General features: G+C 37.2%; 1 protein-coding gene across 1 annotated transcript in view; it reads left to right on the top strand.

Annotated features, from left to right (window-relative positions):
• HOOK1 (hook microtubule tethering protein 1) overlaps positions 1-19,669 on the top strand; it is a 67,016-nt gene that overhangs the window by 1,079 nt on the left and 46,268 nt on the right. The window contains exons 2-3 of the mRNA XM_049774583.1: positions 8,323-8,408; positions 17,975-18,047. Coding sequence (XP_049630540.1) covers positions 8,323-8,408; positions 17,975-18,047 — 159 coding nt within the window. The remainder of the gene's footprint in view (positions 1-8,322; positions 8,409-17,974; positions 18,048-19,669) is intronic.

Genomic DNA, 19,669 nt, shown 5'->3' with positions numbered 1-19,669 from the left:
ACCTTCCTTCTTCCCTTCCTCCCTCCCTCCCAAAGGTGCTTAAGGCTTACTCTTAGCTGTGTGTTCTCAGATCACGCCTGGCATGCTTCAGGTGACTCTGGAGAAACACCCGGGAGGGGTGTGGGGAATTGAACCCAGGCCCGCCGCTTGCAAGGCAAATGCCCTACCCTCTGTACTATCTGGCCCAAGAGAGGGCTATTTTAGTAGTTAAGTGATTGAGGGCTCCATCCGATTTTGTATAGATACCTTTTAGCTATGGTTCCTGTATGAAGAAAATAAATAAGATGGGGTGGAACTAGTGCTCCTTTTCTTCTTTTTAGTTTTTTCGCTCCTCCACTTCCACCCTCAGTAGACCTGTTGTTATTATTTTTTGGTTTGGTTTCTGTGCTTTGAACTCTTGGATCTGCACTCAAGGATCACTCTTGGCAGTAAGGTGGGGGAACCATATGGGGTGCCAGGGAGGGAATCCTGGTCGTTCGGGTGCAAGGCAAATATCCTATCCCCCCTCTACTATTGCTCTGGTCCCCAGACCTGATATTATTTCTCTAAAGTAACCACCTGGCATTGTTTACACTGAATCCAGCTTTGTGTTGGATTTGGACACGTAAGAAGCCCTTACTACTTACCTGGCACCCCCCAGTATTGCAGTCAGCAAAATGCCTCACTTTTTGGGATTGTTTATCTGTCATAGAACTGGCATTCAGGTGTGGCTCCTAACCCATATTGGGGAAGGGTGGTGTGCCATAGGCCACCAGACACTGTTGAGCCTCAAACCAGTTGTTGCATTATTTTTTCATGAGTGTGTGCACAATGGAATGTAAACAGACTGGATCAGGAGGGTATAATTGGTTGATGAGATTCAATCTCCACAGCTTCAAATGTATGTAATTGGGAGGAATGTGATATCAGGGATGGTTCCTGGAAAATATATGAAATGTATTGAAAATAAGCCCAATTTCGAGCTACTTTCCCATATTGGCTGTAATAGCTTTTGCTTTAAGTGGAAGCTATCTAGGGATTTTAAGTTAATAGCAAAGAACTGTCTTTGTTCATTTAATTTAAAGTAAATATTAGGGTGTAGATAGTGTGTTTAAGACTTGTGGAACTAGAAAACATTGCTTTCAGTGATGTGTTTTGAAAAAACAAGTGGCTAATTACACACGTGTATCCTGATCTGTTACATCGTTGATCTTTTAACTACCTGACGAGTAATAAACTTAGTCTTTATGGTATGGAAGGAAGTAGTGGAGAAGAGTAGGATTTTCTTGTATTGCAGTATTATAAAATATTGTGTGACTATATAAAGGCACCCAAGAAGCTGTATTAAGAACTATCCAAGAATTTTTCCACTGGAATTAGCGTGATAGGCAGAGCTGTACATTTTAATTGTGGAAGACTGCATATTTTTTTTTAAAAAATGGTGAAAATGTCAGAAATCAAATGATAAGGAATCACAGATGATGGCATAGAATTAGTTGTGGGTAGCTCCAGTTCGCTTCAGCTGCTGTAACACTAGAGGGAATTTAATTATTGCGCAGACTTCTTTGTCTACAAATTTCCACAACTATCTCCATATCCTCCTGTTTCCATCACATGGCCCTGTTTTTAATGATTTATGATTAAGAACAAACAACAGTTTCTCTTACATTTTTTTTTTATTGCAAACCTTTATTAGAACCTTGTTTGTGTCCTCAACTCTCCCCTCCAGGAAAATTGCTATCTCCTTATCTTTATGGTTCTAGCTCCCCTCCTTTCTACTTCTCTAAAACTTTGTATTTACAAGTCTTCTCCATTGGCTCTTTACCTGATCAAAGCTTCCATATAGAAGAGGGTTGAGAAAGGGCCACATTCCTTATTAAAACCACTTCTACTTGGGGCCAGAGAGATAGCGAAGTGATTAGGGCATTTTGTTTTGCATGTGGCTGACCTGGGTTCGATCCCTGGCATACCATAGGCTCATACCCTCTAGGCTGCTGAAATAATTTCTGAACATAGAGCTGGAATAACCCCCAAGTGATCCCTGTTGTGGTCCCAAACCCAGAAAAAAAAATAAAAACAACAAAAAAAACAATTTTATGTATTTTACTTTCTCAAATTCCTTTTTTTCTTTCCTTTTGCTGTGCTGAGACTCAAACCCAGTGTCTCACACATAACACTGAGCTGCACTCAATCCCTGGAGGATTTTTTTTTTTTTTTTTAGTTTTTAAACTCATTATTCCTTTTGCTAGAACTTGTCAAGCCAAGCACTTGGGCTATGCTAAGCTTTTACTTATCGGATTTGGTAGACTGTTGATTTATCTTGTTGATGGTCCTTTGAGAACAACCTTCTAAGTTTTTTCTTTGGAGCTTTACTGTGATGGGCCATTCCAAGTGAAGTTCATGATCCTATTTTTTCCCTTTGCTGGGCTCTGTATTCTCAATTCCCTCCTGAACTCACCCTTATGTAGCCCTTTATGCTGCATTTAACTTTCTACTACTTTTTGAGGAATTAAAATAAATTCACATACCACTGCTTTCTTTCTTTCTTTCTCTTCTTTTTTTTTTCTTTTTTCTCTTTCTTTCTTTTCTTTCTTCTTTCTTTCTTTTTCTTTCTTTCTTTCTTTCTTTCTTTTCTTTTTCTTTCTTCTTTTCTTTCTTTATTTTTCTTTCTTTCTTTCTTTCTTTCTTTCTTTCTTCTTTCTTCTTTCTTTCTTCTTTCTTTCTTTCTTTCTTTCTTCTTTTTCTCTTTTCTTCTTTCTTTCTTTCTTTCTTTTCTTTCTTCTTCTTTTCTTTCTTTCTTTCTTTCTTTCTTTCTTTTCTTTCTTTCTTTCTTGCTTTTTTGCTTTCTTGCTTTCTTGCTTTCTTTCTTTTTTCTCTCTCTCTTTCTCTCTCTCTCTCTTTCTTTCTTTCTTTCTTTTCTTTCTTTCTTCTTTTCTTTCTTTCTTTTTTCTTTCTTTCTTTCTTTTCTTTCTTTCTTTCTTTCTTTCTTTCTTTCTTTCTTTCTTTCTTTCTTTCTTTCTTTTCTTTCTTTCTCTTTCTTTCTTCTCTCTCTCTCTCTCTCTCTCTCTCTCTCTTCTTTCTTTCTTTCTTTCTTTTCTTTCTTTCTTTCTTTCTTTCTTTTCTTTCTTTCTTTCTTTTCTTTCTTTCTTTCTTTCTTTCTTTCTTTCTTTCTTTCTTTCTTTCTCTCACTCCTTCCTTCCCTCCCTCCCTCCTTCCTTCCTTCCTTCCTTCCTTCCTTCCTTCCTTCCTTCCTTCCTTCCTTCCTTCCTTCCTTCCTTCCTTCCTCTTCTTCCTTCCTTCCTTCCTTCCTTCCCTTGTTTTCTTTTCTCTTTCACCTTTTTTCTTCCCTCCTCCCCTCCCTCTCATCTTTTTTCTTCTTTTTCCCTTTTATTTGGTTTTTGGCCATATCCAGCGGCACTCAGGGATTACTCCTGGCTCTGCACTCAGAAATCATTTTTGGCAGGCTTGGGGGACTATACAGGATGCCCGATTCAGACCCAGGTTGGCCATATGCAAGGCAAATGACCTACTCCTGTACGCTCTCTCTGGCCCCACCACTGCTTTTTTTTTTTTTCCTCGATGTAGTTTGCCCTACCCTAGTTTTCTTTTTCTAGTTCTCATGATTGACTTCCTATCTTTTTAGTTAATGGGTCTGTTGTCACTTTTGAAAGATTGTGACATATAGGGAGCTTCATGTCTCCCACTCCTTTGCCATCCTAATCTTTTAGCCCCTTTTTGTCATGTCTAAAACATGTACCATTTCCTGAAATTATCCTATTGATTTCTTAATTAATGCCAGAGCTTGATGTCAGACCTTTTTGCACTCTGTTCCCAGGAATAATTGCTGGCTAGGATCTCCAAGACAGCACTGAATTGAACTGACCAAATAGCCCATAATGTCTTGGTCCTGGACTTGGAGCTTAGTATTTTACTAAAAAGTAATATAGCCATAGATGTCTACAGCAATGTAGAGATAAATTTTTAACTGTTTCTTAGGGGACTGATGGATTTCAGCGAGTAGATATTTCAGCAAGGGAAAGTGAGTTTTCTAAGTCCAGGGAAGAATCCCAGTAATACTGTTAGTGTTCTTTAGCTGTGGATACAAAGGGGACATCGAGGAAGATACTTATGTCCTGATAGCTCTGGACTTTTAATTTGTTCCTTGCTCTACTAGCTAATAATGTTGAGGGAAAGTAAAATAATAAAAGAGAGAAGCTAAGGGTTTGAAGGACTATTATTATAGTGATGAAAAGGTAGTTGATTGTAAACCAGTCCTGAGAGACAATGGAACTGTCATTAGCAGAATTAAAAATGTCATCAAGTTGATTAGGTGAAGAGATGCCTCTTGGGTAGTTTTTAAAAGATCTCTTTATGGGTTTTGTTTTGTTTTGTTTTGTTTCTTTGTATTGAGTTCCCAACTGGTGGTGTTCAGGGCTTACTCCTGACTGCACTCAGGGATCCCTTCTAGATTGATTCAGGGAACCATATGAGGTACCAGGGATTGAAACCCCATAAGCTGTGCGCGTGGCAAGTGCTCTCCCCACTGTACTACACTCAAGCCCCTCCCCCAAATCTTTTTTAAAAATGACCTTCAGTTCATCTTAAGATAATTACATCTTTGAAATGTACTGCTTTTGAATGAAAAAGGGTGGTAAAACCAAGTTAATCTTTGTTTTCAGTTTGAAAAGGAAGTATGAGAGTTTGAAGTATTTATACAATGAAAACTTTTATTCTACCTGTGGTCATATGGTATTTTGGGATTTAAAGAAATCATTTGATTTTGCCTTCAGTGATAAAGGAGTAGACTGATTTTTTAAAGTGTTTTTATTTCTTAATGTTCTTTGTCAGAGAGGAGAAAGACTAATATTACTATTCACTTACATTACTATAATTAACTATATATGTATATAAGTAGATATACCCAAATTCACAGAGATCATTAAAGACAAAGTAATCTTTTCCAGAAGATATTCAGGAAGAAATCATATTTCTGGAATGAGAATTTGGAGACTATAAGAGACAGTTGCCTCTGGGTTTTTGTTGGCTATTAGTTGTAAAAACCCCTTTTCTTCCTTATTTCTATGACACATACATGGGGACAGTATTTTCTTTTATTTTCTTCTTTCTTTTCTTTTCTTTTTTTTTTTTTGCTTTTGGGTCACACCCGGCAATGCTCAGGGGGTTACTCCTGGCTCAATGCTCAGAAATCGCTCCTGGCAGGCTCGGAGTATCATATGGGATGCCGGGATTCGAACCACCATCCTTCTGCATGCAAGGCAACTGCCCTACCTCCATGCTATCTCTCTGGCTCCCGGGAACAGTATTTTCTCATTGCTTAATGTTAACTTTAAAAGTAGAGGAGAAAACGAGATGGCTGTTAGAGACTGTGGAAACTGTCTGCCTTGTTTGGGACCAGTCATGAAAAACATGAAAAATACTTCCTCTTTGTGAAGAATAGAAGGAAGGAACACATCTTTCATTTTTTCTTTTTTTTTTTTCCTCTTACTGATTCTCCTATGGTTTTCCAGTTAGTCCCTATTCTTATGCATAAAGTCTTTTTTGATTTAGTCAAATTGAAAGTATGTTAAAAGCAAATCTGATTTCTTTTAAGGCTAGTTAAAGAATCTCAAAGAGGCACTCCTCTTTCCTTGTCTGTAAAGGAGGAGAAATTAATCTTCAGGGGTTGGAGTGATAGCACAGCAGTAGGGCGTTTGCCTTGCAAGCTGCCGACCTGGGACGGCCCCAGGTTCTATTCTTGGCATCTCCTATGGTTCCCCAAGCCTGCTAAGAGCAATTTCTGAACTCAGAGCCAGGAGAACTTCCTAAGTGCTGCCGGGTATGGCCTAAAAACAAAAAACAACAAAATCAAAAAAAAAAAAAAAAAAAAAAGAAAAGAAAGAAACTGATCTTCATTTTTGCAGGGTGGATGGAGAGAGGGAATAATGAAACAACTCGATATAAGCAACCAAGTTTTCTATACTTTTATGTTTTTCATGCTTCTTTACTAGTTGGTGTAATATTTCAGTCCCCTGAAATTGTCCTTTAAAAGTCACTAATCAAATCAATTTTATGAAAAGTTAATGGTCTACGGTAAGTAGGAAGGGTTGAAAATAGGTAACAAGACTCAACATTTTTTTTGGGGGGTGTACCCTGCCCTCTTTTGTTTGTCCTTGCACTCAGGAATTACTCCTTTTGGTGCTTGGGATACTGGGGATCAAACCTGGATCAGCTGCATGCAAGGTAAATTTTTACCCATTACCTCAATTTTTTTTCATTACCTCAATTTTTTAAAGATGCCCTAGGCCCTGGTATTTATCTTTCCTACACATCTCCCTGTTTGTGAATATTTTCTTATTTTATATGATAAATGATAATGAATTCTCTGAATTCATCCTATTCTTGGTGGTGTCTATAGCTCTTTTCTTTTTTGTATTTTATTTTATTAATTTTTAAAATAATATCTTTATTTAAGCACCATGATTACAAACATGTTTGTTGTTCAGTTTCAGTTATAAAAAAGGAACACACCTCCTTTGCCAGTCAACCTTTCTTATTCATATCAGCTGCACCTTTTATCATTAGGCACCATTTCAGGCTCCTTCTGATTCAAGCCTAAAACTTTGTCTCATTTCTGCTTGAACTGGAAGCAGAATCATACTCAATTGCACAATGCTTATTTATGCTGTCTTTTTCATAAGCTGCACTTTTGTCACGTTCCTTTTTCTTGGTATTCCCTTTCCCTGACCTTTTCTTTACTCAAGTCATTTAGAAATTGCTTAAATCTTAAGTACCCTAAGTAGATTAGTCGATACATGTTTTTCAGGACATTTTTGGCTACTGCAGTCATTGGACTCAAAATGGTATTTTTCATTTCTTTCGTTTTGGTTTTTGGCCTATACCCAGTGGTGCTTGGGTTACTTCTGGTGCTGTGCTCAGAAATCACTCCTGGCAGACTTGGGGGGGATTATAAGGGATGCTGGGGATTGAACCTGGGGCGAGCCTTACCTGCTCTGCTATCTCTCTGACCCCCTCTTTTACCTTTTTAATTTTTTAAAAGAAAAATAGTTATGATTAAAGAAATTTAAAGAAAAATTTAGAGAAATGGGGGAGGAATGAAAGAGAGAGAAAAAAAGAGAGAGAGAAGAGAGAGAGAACATTAGTTTCTCTAAGAGTAGATAAAAATGTCTCCTCAATTCTTGACTGAGGCTACTTTGAAAACAAACTTGGTGGTTTTCCTTCGTAAATCCCTCTTATACTCCCATGTGTCACATAGAGTCCCTCAGTCTTGCAAAGCCACTTGGAATAGATTCAGTAACTGGATTTAGTTTGTATCATTTTCTCATTTAATGAGGACACTAGAGCTTGGTAGCATCTTAAAATTCAGAGATCCACTAAAAGTGAATTAGGGTGGGAGGGAATGTTATTACATTAAGATGATTCAGTGACTTAACTAAGGAATTAAATTATTATTATTTTTAAGGAATTAAATTCTCATATTAAAAGAGATAAATATGTGTGGGGAAAAGAATATGTGTGGGGAAAAGAAAATGACAGTGTATTTAATTTAAAATAACTTAAAATACTGTATTCAATCTAAATTTATTATTGCACTTAATTTAAAATGAATTAAACATCTTTGTGGTCTGAGATTAGACTCGAAGATTGTTAGATTCGTTCTAGTTCAGTCCTAATGTGCTTTTCAATTTTTCTTTTATCTTGTACTGCTTATTGAAAAAGCAAGAATGGACCATCCCACTTCACTTTTTAATACGTATTGGAATATTTAATCAAAAGGTATTTTCCAAGTTGTTAGTATTATCTAAAGTCAAACTAGAGAGAAATAGCTTGCCAGGGCATGGTGGGGAGGCCTGGGTCTTTTGTGTCTCAAGGCTGAGAACAATAATCTGAGATCCTGAACTACTATTTTATTTGTGTTGGTGTGCCTGTGTGTATGCATGGAGTCATTCACTCATGCTGCTTTTGTGGGGACGATGCTAGGTGGTGCTCGGATGCCACCAGGACCACAGCAGTGTTTCTGACAAGGGGTGGTGGGGGGACATCAATTTCCAGGGATTGAATTCATGGATTCGAACATGCACAGCATGTGGTCTTCAACTTGATACATGTCCCCAGCCTACCTGTCTTATTTTAAAGCTCATCAATAAGCTAATTATATTTTAGCCGGACATTTCTAGCCTCTCTCCTACAATGAATGCTTACACACATGTCAGAACACATGTGAAGCATTGCAAGTATTTGTATAAGTATAGGCATTAACACTCAGGTAATGCTATACTGCCATTGTGGCAAGGGGCAATGAAACCATTTTTTCTTTTGTTTTAGCTGCAGACATTCAATACTACTGCACCTTGTCAAGATGTCCAACAGCTGAATAACGGAGTTGCCATGGCACAAGTTCTACACCAAATGTAAGTAGTAGTCCTGACTCTTTGTGAGTACGTGTACACCCAATACCAGGGAAGGAAACTTAGACTCGTATTAGGGTTACTGAAACTTGATCCTCTTCAGTAATGACAGGCATATGGTGCCCAGGCATAATCGCATCTAGGGAACAACACAGGATTTACCACCTCCTTATTCGTCGCTTGTTTATAGAGCTGTGTCTTCATTAAATGAGTCCTCAGGATACTTCTTTATCAGCGCTTCTAGTTTTAAACTCTGTTTGGACATGCTTGTGAGTTATAGCAGCTATAAAAGAAATAGGTTAAATGAATGGTATAATTCCTTTATACTGTCATTTCCAGTCACCCATGCATAAAATGCCTATTTTAAAAGTGTAAAATACTGGAAGTTGAAAGACGATGGACTTTAAACCTATTTCTAACTTAGTTGTATGTGTTCACCAATGAAGGAATGATCTATAAATGAAAGTTGAAGTTCTCTCTCTCTATATATATTAGGAAACATTACATTTATTTTATAGAAATCTATAGTATCAAACTATACAATACCTAAATTATTTATTTCTAATTTATTGCCAAACTTGGAGAAAGATTAGAATTAAAATGTCTTCAGTAAGAACTGTATCCTTAACAAGACAGAGAGGGCCTGTTGTTGAGTTGTGATTTGTGAATTAAGTCATAAATTGTTTGTTTTGAGGCCAAACCCAGCAGTGTTCAGGACTTGCTCCTCACACTGTTCTCTGGGATGGCAAGCACTTTCTACATTGTTCCATCCCTCTGGCCCATTCACTGAATTTTTAATTAGCATATTTTCATGAAAATATATATTTAGCGAGACCCAGATATTATAGTACCTTATTTTTAGAATGAGATAGTTGGCATTGTCTTGTGAAGGTTTATTGTGATTGGCATTGAAAATTCTCTAGGTAGATTAACAACCACAAAATCTTCGCCTCTCTTAGAAAAACAACTTAGGACTGGTGAGACTTTATACGGGTCCAGTGCTTGCCTTGCATATGGTTTGATTCCAAGTGCCACATATGAGCTTTCCCAGGAGTGATCCCTGGACATAGAGCCAGGATAAGCCCTGAGCGCTGCTAGATGTATCCCTTCAAAGAAGAACAAAACAAAACAAAAGTAATAGAAAACAATATGAAAATTCCAAGTGGTAGCAATCTTCTAAATTAATTTCAATGCAGATTTTGTGCATTCTAAATAATTTTAAATGGACAAATGTCACGTATTAACATTTTGGAGGCAGTCATTCTGAAGCATGCCTCATCACCAGATTTCTTGCAAATGTTATGACATATATATGTCACATATATATATATGTATATATATATATGATTTAAAAGTGATTTAATTCATTGGAACTAAGTATTCTAAAGAGGACTCTCACTTTGATTATTGTGGTTGGTGAGGATTCAGTACCATTCAGAGATGGCATTTCTTTTTGAAATGGCATTAGTAGCTTTAATGCAGCAGTAGAGATGTATGTAAAAAGCCCTTTGCTATTTCTAGCACTGTATCTGATGTGAAAGTTGGGGCAGCTCATTTTAGTTCAACTGTGCCCTTTACCAGCAACACATTTTGTGCAATTGTTCATCTTCTCTTTCTCACACATATATATTTTCTTTTTATTCTCTAGCCTTTCTTGTCCTCTAATAATTTTTGTGCATACATAGTCACATAATCAGTCAGGAAACTTTTTATGAAACAAATTTCGTGAAATATAATTGATGCATTCCCTCTTTTATTTTTGCTTACTTTACCTTCTTTTTCTTTATTTTTGGGTCTCTCAAATAGTATTCTGAGAAGCTTCCCTGTGGTTTTGTTCAGTGTAGAGGATGTGATGCTGGGTCACCTCAGTGGAGCAGAAGCCTCCAGGTCACACATATACATGCTTGGGTGATTCCTGGACTGCTCCTTGTAATGCTCAGGACAATGCATAGCAGGCATGAGCCTTAATTTTGGTATTGTCCCCAGTGTTTTTATATGTTCTTGGCTGTCTCTGTAAGAGTTCTTATCTTGGGTTATTTAATAAATTTCTTTTCCCCTAATGATTAGTAATATAGAGCATTTTTCATACTTATTTTGGTCATTTTTCTTCTTTGAGGAAGTTTATTTTTATTTCTTCTCCTCTTTTCAGAATGTGGTTTGTTTGTTTGTTTGTTTGTTTGTTTGTTTTTTTGGTTTTTGGGCCACATCCTGTGATGCTCAGGGGTTACTCCTGGCTATGTGCTCAGAAATCGCTCCTGGCTTGGGACGCCTGGGGATTGAACCACCATCCATCCTAGGCTAAAGTGGGCACCACTCCGGCCCCTGATATATTTTCTTGTAAGTTCTACCAGTACTTCATATATCTTGAATATTAATCCATTATTGGATGAGTGGTAGACAAATAATTTCTCCCAGTATGTAGTCTGTCTTTGTACTCTGGTCATCATTTTCTTTAAGGTGCAGAAGCTTCTTAATTTAATGTAGTTCCATTTTTTTTGTTTTGTTTTGTTTTTTTTGGGGGCTACACCCATTTGATGCTCGGGGGTTACTCCCAGCTAAGCGCTCAGAAATCGCCCTTGGCTTGGGGGGACCATATGGGACGTCGGGGGATCAAACCGCAGTCCTTCCTTGGCTAACGCTTGCAAGGCAGACACCTTACCTCTAGCGCCACCTCACCAGCCCCAAATGTAGTTCCATTTTATAAATTTTTGCTTCCATGTGCCTAGTCAGTGGTCTTTCATCTTTAAAGGTATCTCTAGGTATAATGTCACGGAAAGTTCTGCCAATGCTTTCCTCAATGTACCTTATGGATTTATATCTGACATTGAGGTCTTTGATTCATTTTATGTGCATGGCCTTAGAAGAGGTCATTTATTTTGCATATGGTCAATCAGTTTTCCCAGCACCACTTATTGAAGAGGCTTTCTGTGCTCCACTTCATATGAGTTGTTCTTTTATCAGAGATTGAGGTTGACTGCCTACATACCTGAGGGTTCGTCTCTGGATTTTCAGTTCTATTCCATTGTAAGCTTGTCTTGTAGGTACAAGACTTAGAGAGGCTTTTAGTTTTTCCCCATTAAGTATAATGTTTATTGTGTGCTTGTAGTAAATAAATGGCTTTGACTCTGTTGAAAAAAAAATTCTTTAATTTTCATTTTATTTATTTTTTTTATCATGACTGGGCCCTGGATCTTGTCAAGTTTTTCTCTGTATCTGTTGAGATGATGATATGCTTTTTCCTTTTATTGACATAGTGTATTACATTAATTGAATTTCACATGTTAAGCCATCCTTGCATCCAGGAATGAATTCCACTTGGTCATGATATATGATCTTTATGATGAATTGTTGGATCAAATTCGCTGATGTTTTGTTGAGGATCTTTGCATCTATGTTTATGAGGGATATTGATATATAATTCTTTTCTTGTAGTTTGTCTCTTTGCTTTGGTATCAGGATAATGTTTGCTTCATAGAAATTGGGAGTCTTTTTGTTTCTTTTATTTCCTGAAGAGCCTGAAAAGAATTGGAAGTAAATCTACTTTAAAAGTTTGAAAGAACCCATCACTTAGTCCATCTGGGCTCAGGCTTTTTTTTTTAGAGGGGGAGACATTTGATTATTATTGATCATCAGGGAAATGATAATGAAATCAATGAAATTTCACCTCACACTACAGAAACTGGCATTCATCACAAAAAAATAACAATAGCCAGTGTTGGATGTGGGGAAGAAGAAATTCTTATTCACTAGAGATGAATATTGATTAACCCAGCCTTTAAGGAAGACAATATGAACATTCCTCAAAAAACTAGGAACTGGGGGCCGTCGAGGTGGCGCTAGAGGTAAGGTGTCTGCCTTGCAAGCGCTAGCCAAGGATCAGGACCGCGGTTCGATCCCCCGGCGTCCCATATGGTCCCCCCAAGCCAGGGGCAATTTCTGAGTGCTTAGCCAGGAGTAACCCCTGAGCATCAAATGGGTGTGGCCGAAAAACCAAAACAAAACAAAACAAAAAAAAAACTAGGAACTGAATATTTATAAGACCTAGCAATTGCACTCTTGGAAATATACCCTAAGGGCTCAAAAAATGAAAAAAGACATCTGCACTATTGACAGTAGTCCAAATCTTGAAACAACCCAAGTGCCCAGAGATAGATGATTGGATAAAGAAACTATTATACTTATACACAATGGAATATTACTTAGCTATAAGAAAAGGAAGTCATACAATTTGCTAATACATGGATAGATCAGGAGAGTATCAAGCTGAGGGAGAGGGACAGACATAGAATAATTTCACTCATAAGCAGGATATAAAGAAACATATAGTAAGGTGTAAATGACACTTGGTGAAGTCAGATCATAGAAGTCACTGGTGAGGTCAGATCCCCAGGTGAGTAGAGCACTCACAAAGAAAGAAACATCTGCCAGCCACTTTGGGAGAGTGACTCCATTTATTGTAGGTGGAAAATGGATATTTATGTTAGGGGGAAACTAGGGTGTAGACTCTGTGTCAGCCAATCAGGTAGGATGTGAGAGGGGATTAAATCAGGGTGTGTGTTTAGGGTAGACAGGGTAAACAGATTAAGGAAAGCAAGGTGTGTGCTCTGGGTGTTAAAACAGGGTGTGTACTGAAGGTGATTAGCTTCTGTAGGGGAATAACTAAAACCCAAAGGCAAAAGAAATGGAGCAGGAGTACTGGTCTGTAATAGGAAGCTTGCCACTGAGGAATTAATTGAATCTGTACGGAAAGGAAAAAAAATAAATGTACACAGTTTATTGTACATAATGTAGGTATATTATGTTTATTATAAGCAGTGCATATATTGAATTGTTGAAGATTGTGAATCACATTAAATCACGTTGGTTATTATTAAAGATGTGAAGGGAAATTTTGCAGTTAAAGACAATAGCAACATTTAAAGAATCATTTTTTTATTATTTATCTGAGGGCAGGTATACATCTAGAAAATGTGATGTTGAGAACCATTGCCCTGACTGCATTACATTGATGTAGACTTGATGCGTTATTGCTTGAGTTCCACAGTTCTTTAGTATTTAGCCTGAAATATAAAGTATATATCTTTTTAAAAAATATGTGTGGGAAAGATAGTGATTTAAAAAGTTCATATGGTACTTGGTAACTACAACTCTATCTGGAGCTACCCTACAGTGTAAGCCCATAGATGGTAGGTTGCTTGAAACCTACCATTCTGTTGCTTGAAACAATAAAAATTTTTTCTTTTGAAAGAGACTAGGAATTCTCTAGGAAAGTATTTACTGGGGGTACCCACTTCCTCTGAAACTGCTAGGTCAAAACTTTCTGGCTTCTTCTAGCTCCTGGAAACTATTTTTGTTGTTGTTGTTGTTGTTGTTGTTGTTTGTTTTGGGGCCATACCCTGGAGACGCTTAGGGGTTACTCCTGGCTGTGTGCTCAGAAATCGATCCTGGCAGGCTCATGGGACCATTTGGGATGCCAGGGTTTGTCCTGGGTTGGCCTCGTGCTAGGCAAACACCCTATCGCTGTACTATGCTATCACTCTGGCCCCAATGAGGCATAACTCTTAAGGCCTGCCTCTGTCTCTGCATGGCCATCTTCCTCTCCCTGTTTCTGTCTCTCTTCTCTTCACTCTGACACCAGTGATGCTGGATCAGAGCTCATCCCACTATACAGTGATCTCATCTTTAATTGATTACATCGGCAAAGATCAACTTTCTTAGCAAGGGAACAGTCACAGGTACTAGAAGTTAGGACATAAATATCTGGTTTTGGATGGGGGTGGTTAGGAATGCAGTTCAAAGCATAGCAACTATAAGTATTGTGTGCCACCACTTAGGACAGAAGGCACAGCTCTGCCTCTTTAAGCACAGATAACTTCTGTACTTGTCTCTGATGACTCTGAGTAGATATTTCTGCCAGGGGAAGAATGAGACACAGAATACATATAGGGATCTACAGACCTTTAGTTTCATGCAATCACTTGCTCATTCATTATGTGACTGTTTAAAATGTTTGATCAGCAGAAAGTGTTTGAGGGCTTATTATAATATGTATGATATTCAACTTTTACTTTTCTGAGATATTTTTATATGTAATTTTTAAATAAGGAGCTAAGAGTCTAGAGACATGTAGTGATTTTGGTAAAGTTAAAGAAATAGCAATACCAGAAATTGTTACAGTTTAGCCTAACTCTAAAATTAGTGCTTTCAGCATTATTATCATCGACCTATAGTGTCCTGAAACCTCTATAATCGATTTTTACTTTGGGGTCTTAAATTTAACACCAATACAGGTCACAGTTTGATTATTCAGTGTCAGGGTGTTTCATTACAGTAATATAAGTATGTTGTTTATAGCAATCTGTGGATATCAGTTATTGCCTGATTGCTAAACTATTGTATATAGACACCAAGATGGATTTGAAAATCACGTGACGATTCTTACTTTGATATAAAATATCTGTGCTATATTTTGCTTTCTTTGTTGTATGCCCATTTTATCTTGGTTTCTCTTTAATTTCACTGAATCTCTGGAAATATAATAGAAGGGTTTATTTATTGTAGCCAGGAGTCTCAGGTAAAGTGTGCAGCTGTGGCAATGAGAAAAAGTAAAAGAATATGTCCAAACATTCGGAGGTTAGATATCAAGTTTAATAGCAATAAAAATCATCTGCCATTTTAATTAACATGTATTTTTTGGAAAGCAGATGTATTTTGTGAGACTTTAGAAAATATTTCTTATTTAAGGAATTATAAATTTTAATGTTTGTGTCCTTTGAACAGTCTAAAGTTGAAGCCCTGACCTCAGAAAAGAAAAGGGGTGTCGCTGAGTAATTGTTTAGATATAATAAAATTGGAAGAGGTGTCCCTGATCTAAGAGGATTTGGTTCTGATTAAAAGAGAGAGCAGAAAACTTGCTTTATCTCTGTTCTCAGTTATACTAAGAGGAAGTAATGTGGACCCACAGATGGCAGGTTCCTTTAAATCAAGAGAGGAGCCTTCAGAATGTCGTTTTCCTTCAATACCTTGATCTTGGACTTCCCAGCCTCCAGAACAGTGAGAATGTTTCTTGCTGTCATTTCTTATATGCCACAGTCTGTGGCATTTTATCATAGCAACCAGAGCTGACTAGTATGCAGAGACATAGTTGAGTTGAGATAGAAAGACAGGCAAGGAGAAATCCGTGACACAGGAAGCAAAAACTAAAAGGAATAATTTCTAGATGCATTTTGTTTTATAAGTGGTCATGACATAGTATAGAATCATACTATATATATATATTTTTATATATATATATATTCAGCTACCATAATTATACTGTGAATTATAAGTGAAGATCTAGCTTCAGAATCTCCAGGATAGATAAATAAGGTCTAGGGAAAAACTGTTGTTGCAGCGACAGTTTAGTCTGCTGGCAGATTCACTCTTTACTGGGAGGTCAGTCCTTTCCTTAATGCTTTTAGCTGAATGATGCCTACCCACATTATAGAGGGCAGTTGGCTTTATTCAGAGTATTGATTTAAATGTTAGCCTTATTAAAAAATACCTTTTCGATAACACTCAAACATTTTTGACTAAATAAATGAGTACTCTGACTAATCAAGTTGCCACATATAATTAGCCATCTCCCCTGGAATACATATTTTATTTAACCCTATGTAAAACCTGATGTTGTTTGACAGTTTTTACTCATTAGCTAAATACATTTATTTTTCAGGTAAAAATATGATTAGAGATGTATTATTTATACTTGCAGCCAAATTATATTGGTAATTGTAAACTTGGCAGCTGGAAAAATTAACATTAAAATGTTAATTAAAATTAACATTTGCTCAAAAGAAAAGGAAAATTCCTGGGGCTGGAGAGATAGCACAGCAATAAAGCATTAGCCTTGCATGCAGCTGATCTGGGACTTGCATGCAGCTGATCTGGGACTGACCTGGTTTGATTCCTGTCATCTCATATGGTCCCCTGAACTTGCCAGGAGTGATTTCTGCACACAGAGCCAGGAGAAACCCCTGATCATTGCCAGGTGTGGCCCAAAAACCAATAAATAAATACATGAAAAAAAAAAAGAAAAAGAAAAATTCAAAAGATGAATAGAAATTGAAGTGAATGTTGGTTACTTCCATCAATATGACATCTTATATCTTACATGGAACTGTTTCTGAAAATTGTAGAATGACATATTGTTTGTGTTTATGTTTACTTAAAATCAATGACTACAATCCCTTGTGAGCAAAATCAAATTTTATTTCTTTCTCTCATCCTTAGTTGACTTATTTACTCTTATTTTTAATTATGGTTTTTATGAGGCCTACACAGGTTTGTATGACTACAGCGGGTCATATATCCTGGCTAAAGTGCTCAAGAAATTGCCCTACTGGCTTTGGAGATGGGCACCATATGGGGACTCTGGGAGATCTGAAGACCAGCAAGCTCCTTTCTTGGCTAGCGCCTTTGACAAGGACCCTCACCTTATCACTCATAAAACGACCATTCCACCAGCCTCAGTTAGGATATTATTTTTTAATGTCACACATTTTAAGTGAGACTTTTTACAAAAACCTGTAACTTTTATAATTTTTTAACTGCTACATTGCATTTGTCATAAGTTTTCTTGAGCAAAATGTTCTTGTTCTTTACTTTCCCCTTTAATAGCTGTTTTTCCTAAAAAAAACTTTGAAATCACCTTTTATATTCATTTGTCTCAAGTTTTTGTTGCTTTTTTCTTTTGTCAATCCTGGCAGTGCTCAGGGGTTCCTATTGGTTCTGCTCTTAGGAGTCACTCTTTGTAAGCTTTGGAGATCATATGAGATACCAGGGATTGAACCAGGGTGGTAGCATACAAGGCAAACATCTTACCAACTATATTATGGCTCTGACTCCTTAATTCTTTATGCAGGGATGTTTAGAATAAAGTGCATCATTAGAATTATTATTTGTTCAAGTGTCTTCAAGATCATTAAAAGTATAAAAATGTGACATAGCAATATTTTGTCTTGGTCTTCAGTGTCAGTTTAAAACTTCACGTTGTAAGTCTGCAACTAAATTTTTTGGAATGGATTTCTCAGGACAAGCATCATCCCTAATTACAAATAGATTTATGTTGAACTTTGCTTTGCAACCAGTGTTACATGGGTCAATTGCATAACCTTTTTATGGTCAGTTTTCTGAAGAGGAAGGAATAATAGATTCTTGCTTATGTTTTTATGATATGTAAGTGAAGGAATAGAGGAAAATAGCAAGCACAGTGCCTGATACATAGAAGACACATAAGCAAAGAAATCCTACTTCTGCCCTTTAGGGTTTGGATTTTTATGTCTTTTAGCTGCCAAATAGGAGAAGCTTAGTAAGTGCTAAGTTGAAGATATAAATAATCTGAGTATTTTAATTATGACAAACTCCAAAAGAAATTCTTAGGAATCACAAAAAATTCAGTGGGCTAATTTAAATGTTTAATATCATTTTAATGTACAGTTACTAAATTACAAAACAAGCATTTTTATTCTGATTTTCAAGTTTGTGTTTTTATGTACTGAAATTGTTTAATATTTTCATTTCTGTTTTAGTGATGTCTCTTTTTTCAATGAATCTTGGTTAAGCCGAATTAAAGAAGATACTGGTGACAACTGGAGAATAAAGGTACATAGAATGAGAGTGATAGAAGTAATTGATGCATATGATAGTTCTAGTCAACTGCATTTAAAAGAAAAAGTTAACGTAAGGTTGCCAGGGGTATGGCTTAAAAGGGAGGCATGTTTGCCTGGCATGTATGAGGCCTGGTGTTCTAACTTACTCCTGGTCTCCTCAACACTTCTGGTAGGCCCCCGTATCACTGGGTCCAAGAACTGAACCACTAGGTTTGCATTAGCAGGTCAAGTCTTACTGGGTTAAATTCTTGGGCTGCTTTAGTACTGGTAGGTATGGCTATTAAGTTAAAAAAAATTAGACCTAGGATGCAATTTATTTTGTATCATTTGAGAGGTGTCTTTTTGTTTTGTTTCGTTTTGTTTTGGAATTCTGTGGATCAAATTCAGGGATCCATACATGCAAGACTAGTATTTTACCACTGAATCAAATCCCTGGCTCAACAGTATGAGTTCTGACATAGTTTCTGTAGAATAAAAGCCCTTGGATGGGCTGGATGGTGGTGGATGGTGAGGGAGGATTGAGAGGTCTTTCTCCTTCAGCCTAGGACTCCTGTCTGCAACCCCCTCCAGCTGTCTGGTCCATTTCCCTTTCTTCCTATAACCTTACCTGTTAATAAGACCTGCCCATTTCTGGGAGGGGTGTTTGGTAGGTAACAAAAGGTTTGGCCTGAGGGGATTGAGAGGATTCAGCAAGAGAGATGGAGGAAGAAGCAGGGAAGCTGAGGAGAGCATGCTTAAATAGGTTTAAGATTGTAGGCCACACATATGGTGGCTAGGGCATGAATAAAGCTGATATCTCCTGAAACCTGTCTATGGATTTCCTCGCTGCTACCCTGAAACCTCAGACCCGACAGCTGGAGGGGGTTGCAGACACATATCTTGGGTTGGAGGAGAAAGACCTCTCATCCCTCCATCACCATCCACCACCATCCAGGCCAACCAAGGGCTTTTATTCTACAGTTTCCATTAACTCAAACTTACCCTTACTATTTTTTGGTTGTCTGTAGACAGCCCCAGATCTTCTTCCTGCTATTGTCTTTTGTTTCTAGGATTCCAGAGAAATGGATTCATATCTTATGCTTTGTTTTGTCACTGTCATCTTTCACTCAGTATAATGTTCCTGAGACTGACTTACATTGCTTGTCTTATCTCTTTTTTGCTATGTAGGATATTTTGATAAATAAGACATTAGCTTACTGATGCTGTTGGACTTTTTTCAGATTTTGACTATTCATGGAGATTTACAACTACAATGACTATGTACTAGTCTATTATGATTGAGTTATAATGAATATTTGTGTACTAGTCTTTGGATAGACATATACTTAATTTCATTTGGGTGGGCCCAGAGAGATAGTACAGGCTTACCTTCTGTATTAGATACAAGGCATATGACTAATTTATAGCTTGGCCTTTCTTGATTCCTGGCACTACACAGGCCCTCTGAGCACAATCTGTCACCCCGATTACAGATCCAGGACTGGCCTCTCATAACTGCCAGTTGTGACTCAACACCCTCTCCCTCCATAAAATTATCGAGTATAACTATTGAATTGTTTAAGTGTATACCCTTAGGATAAACTGTAAACTGATAATCTCTTTCTTCTTATGTCA

The sequence above is a fragment of the Suncus etruscus genome, chromosome 6, assembly GCF_024139225.1.
Source record: "Suncus etruscus isolate mSunEtr1 chromosome 6, mSunEtr1.pri.cur, whole genome shotgun sequence".
In the NCBI taxonomy this organism is placed as follows: domain Eukaryota; kingdom Metazoa; phylum Chordata; class Mammalia; order Eulipotyphla; family Soricidae; genus Suncus; species Suncus etruscus.
Note: the sequence above shows the minus strand (reverse complement) of the source record. Positions and strands in the feature narration are given on the sequence as shown.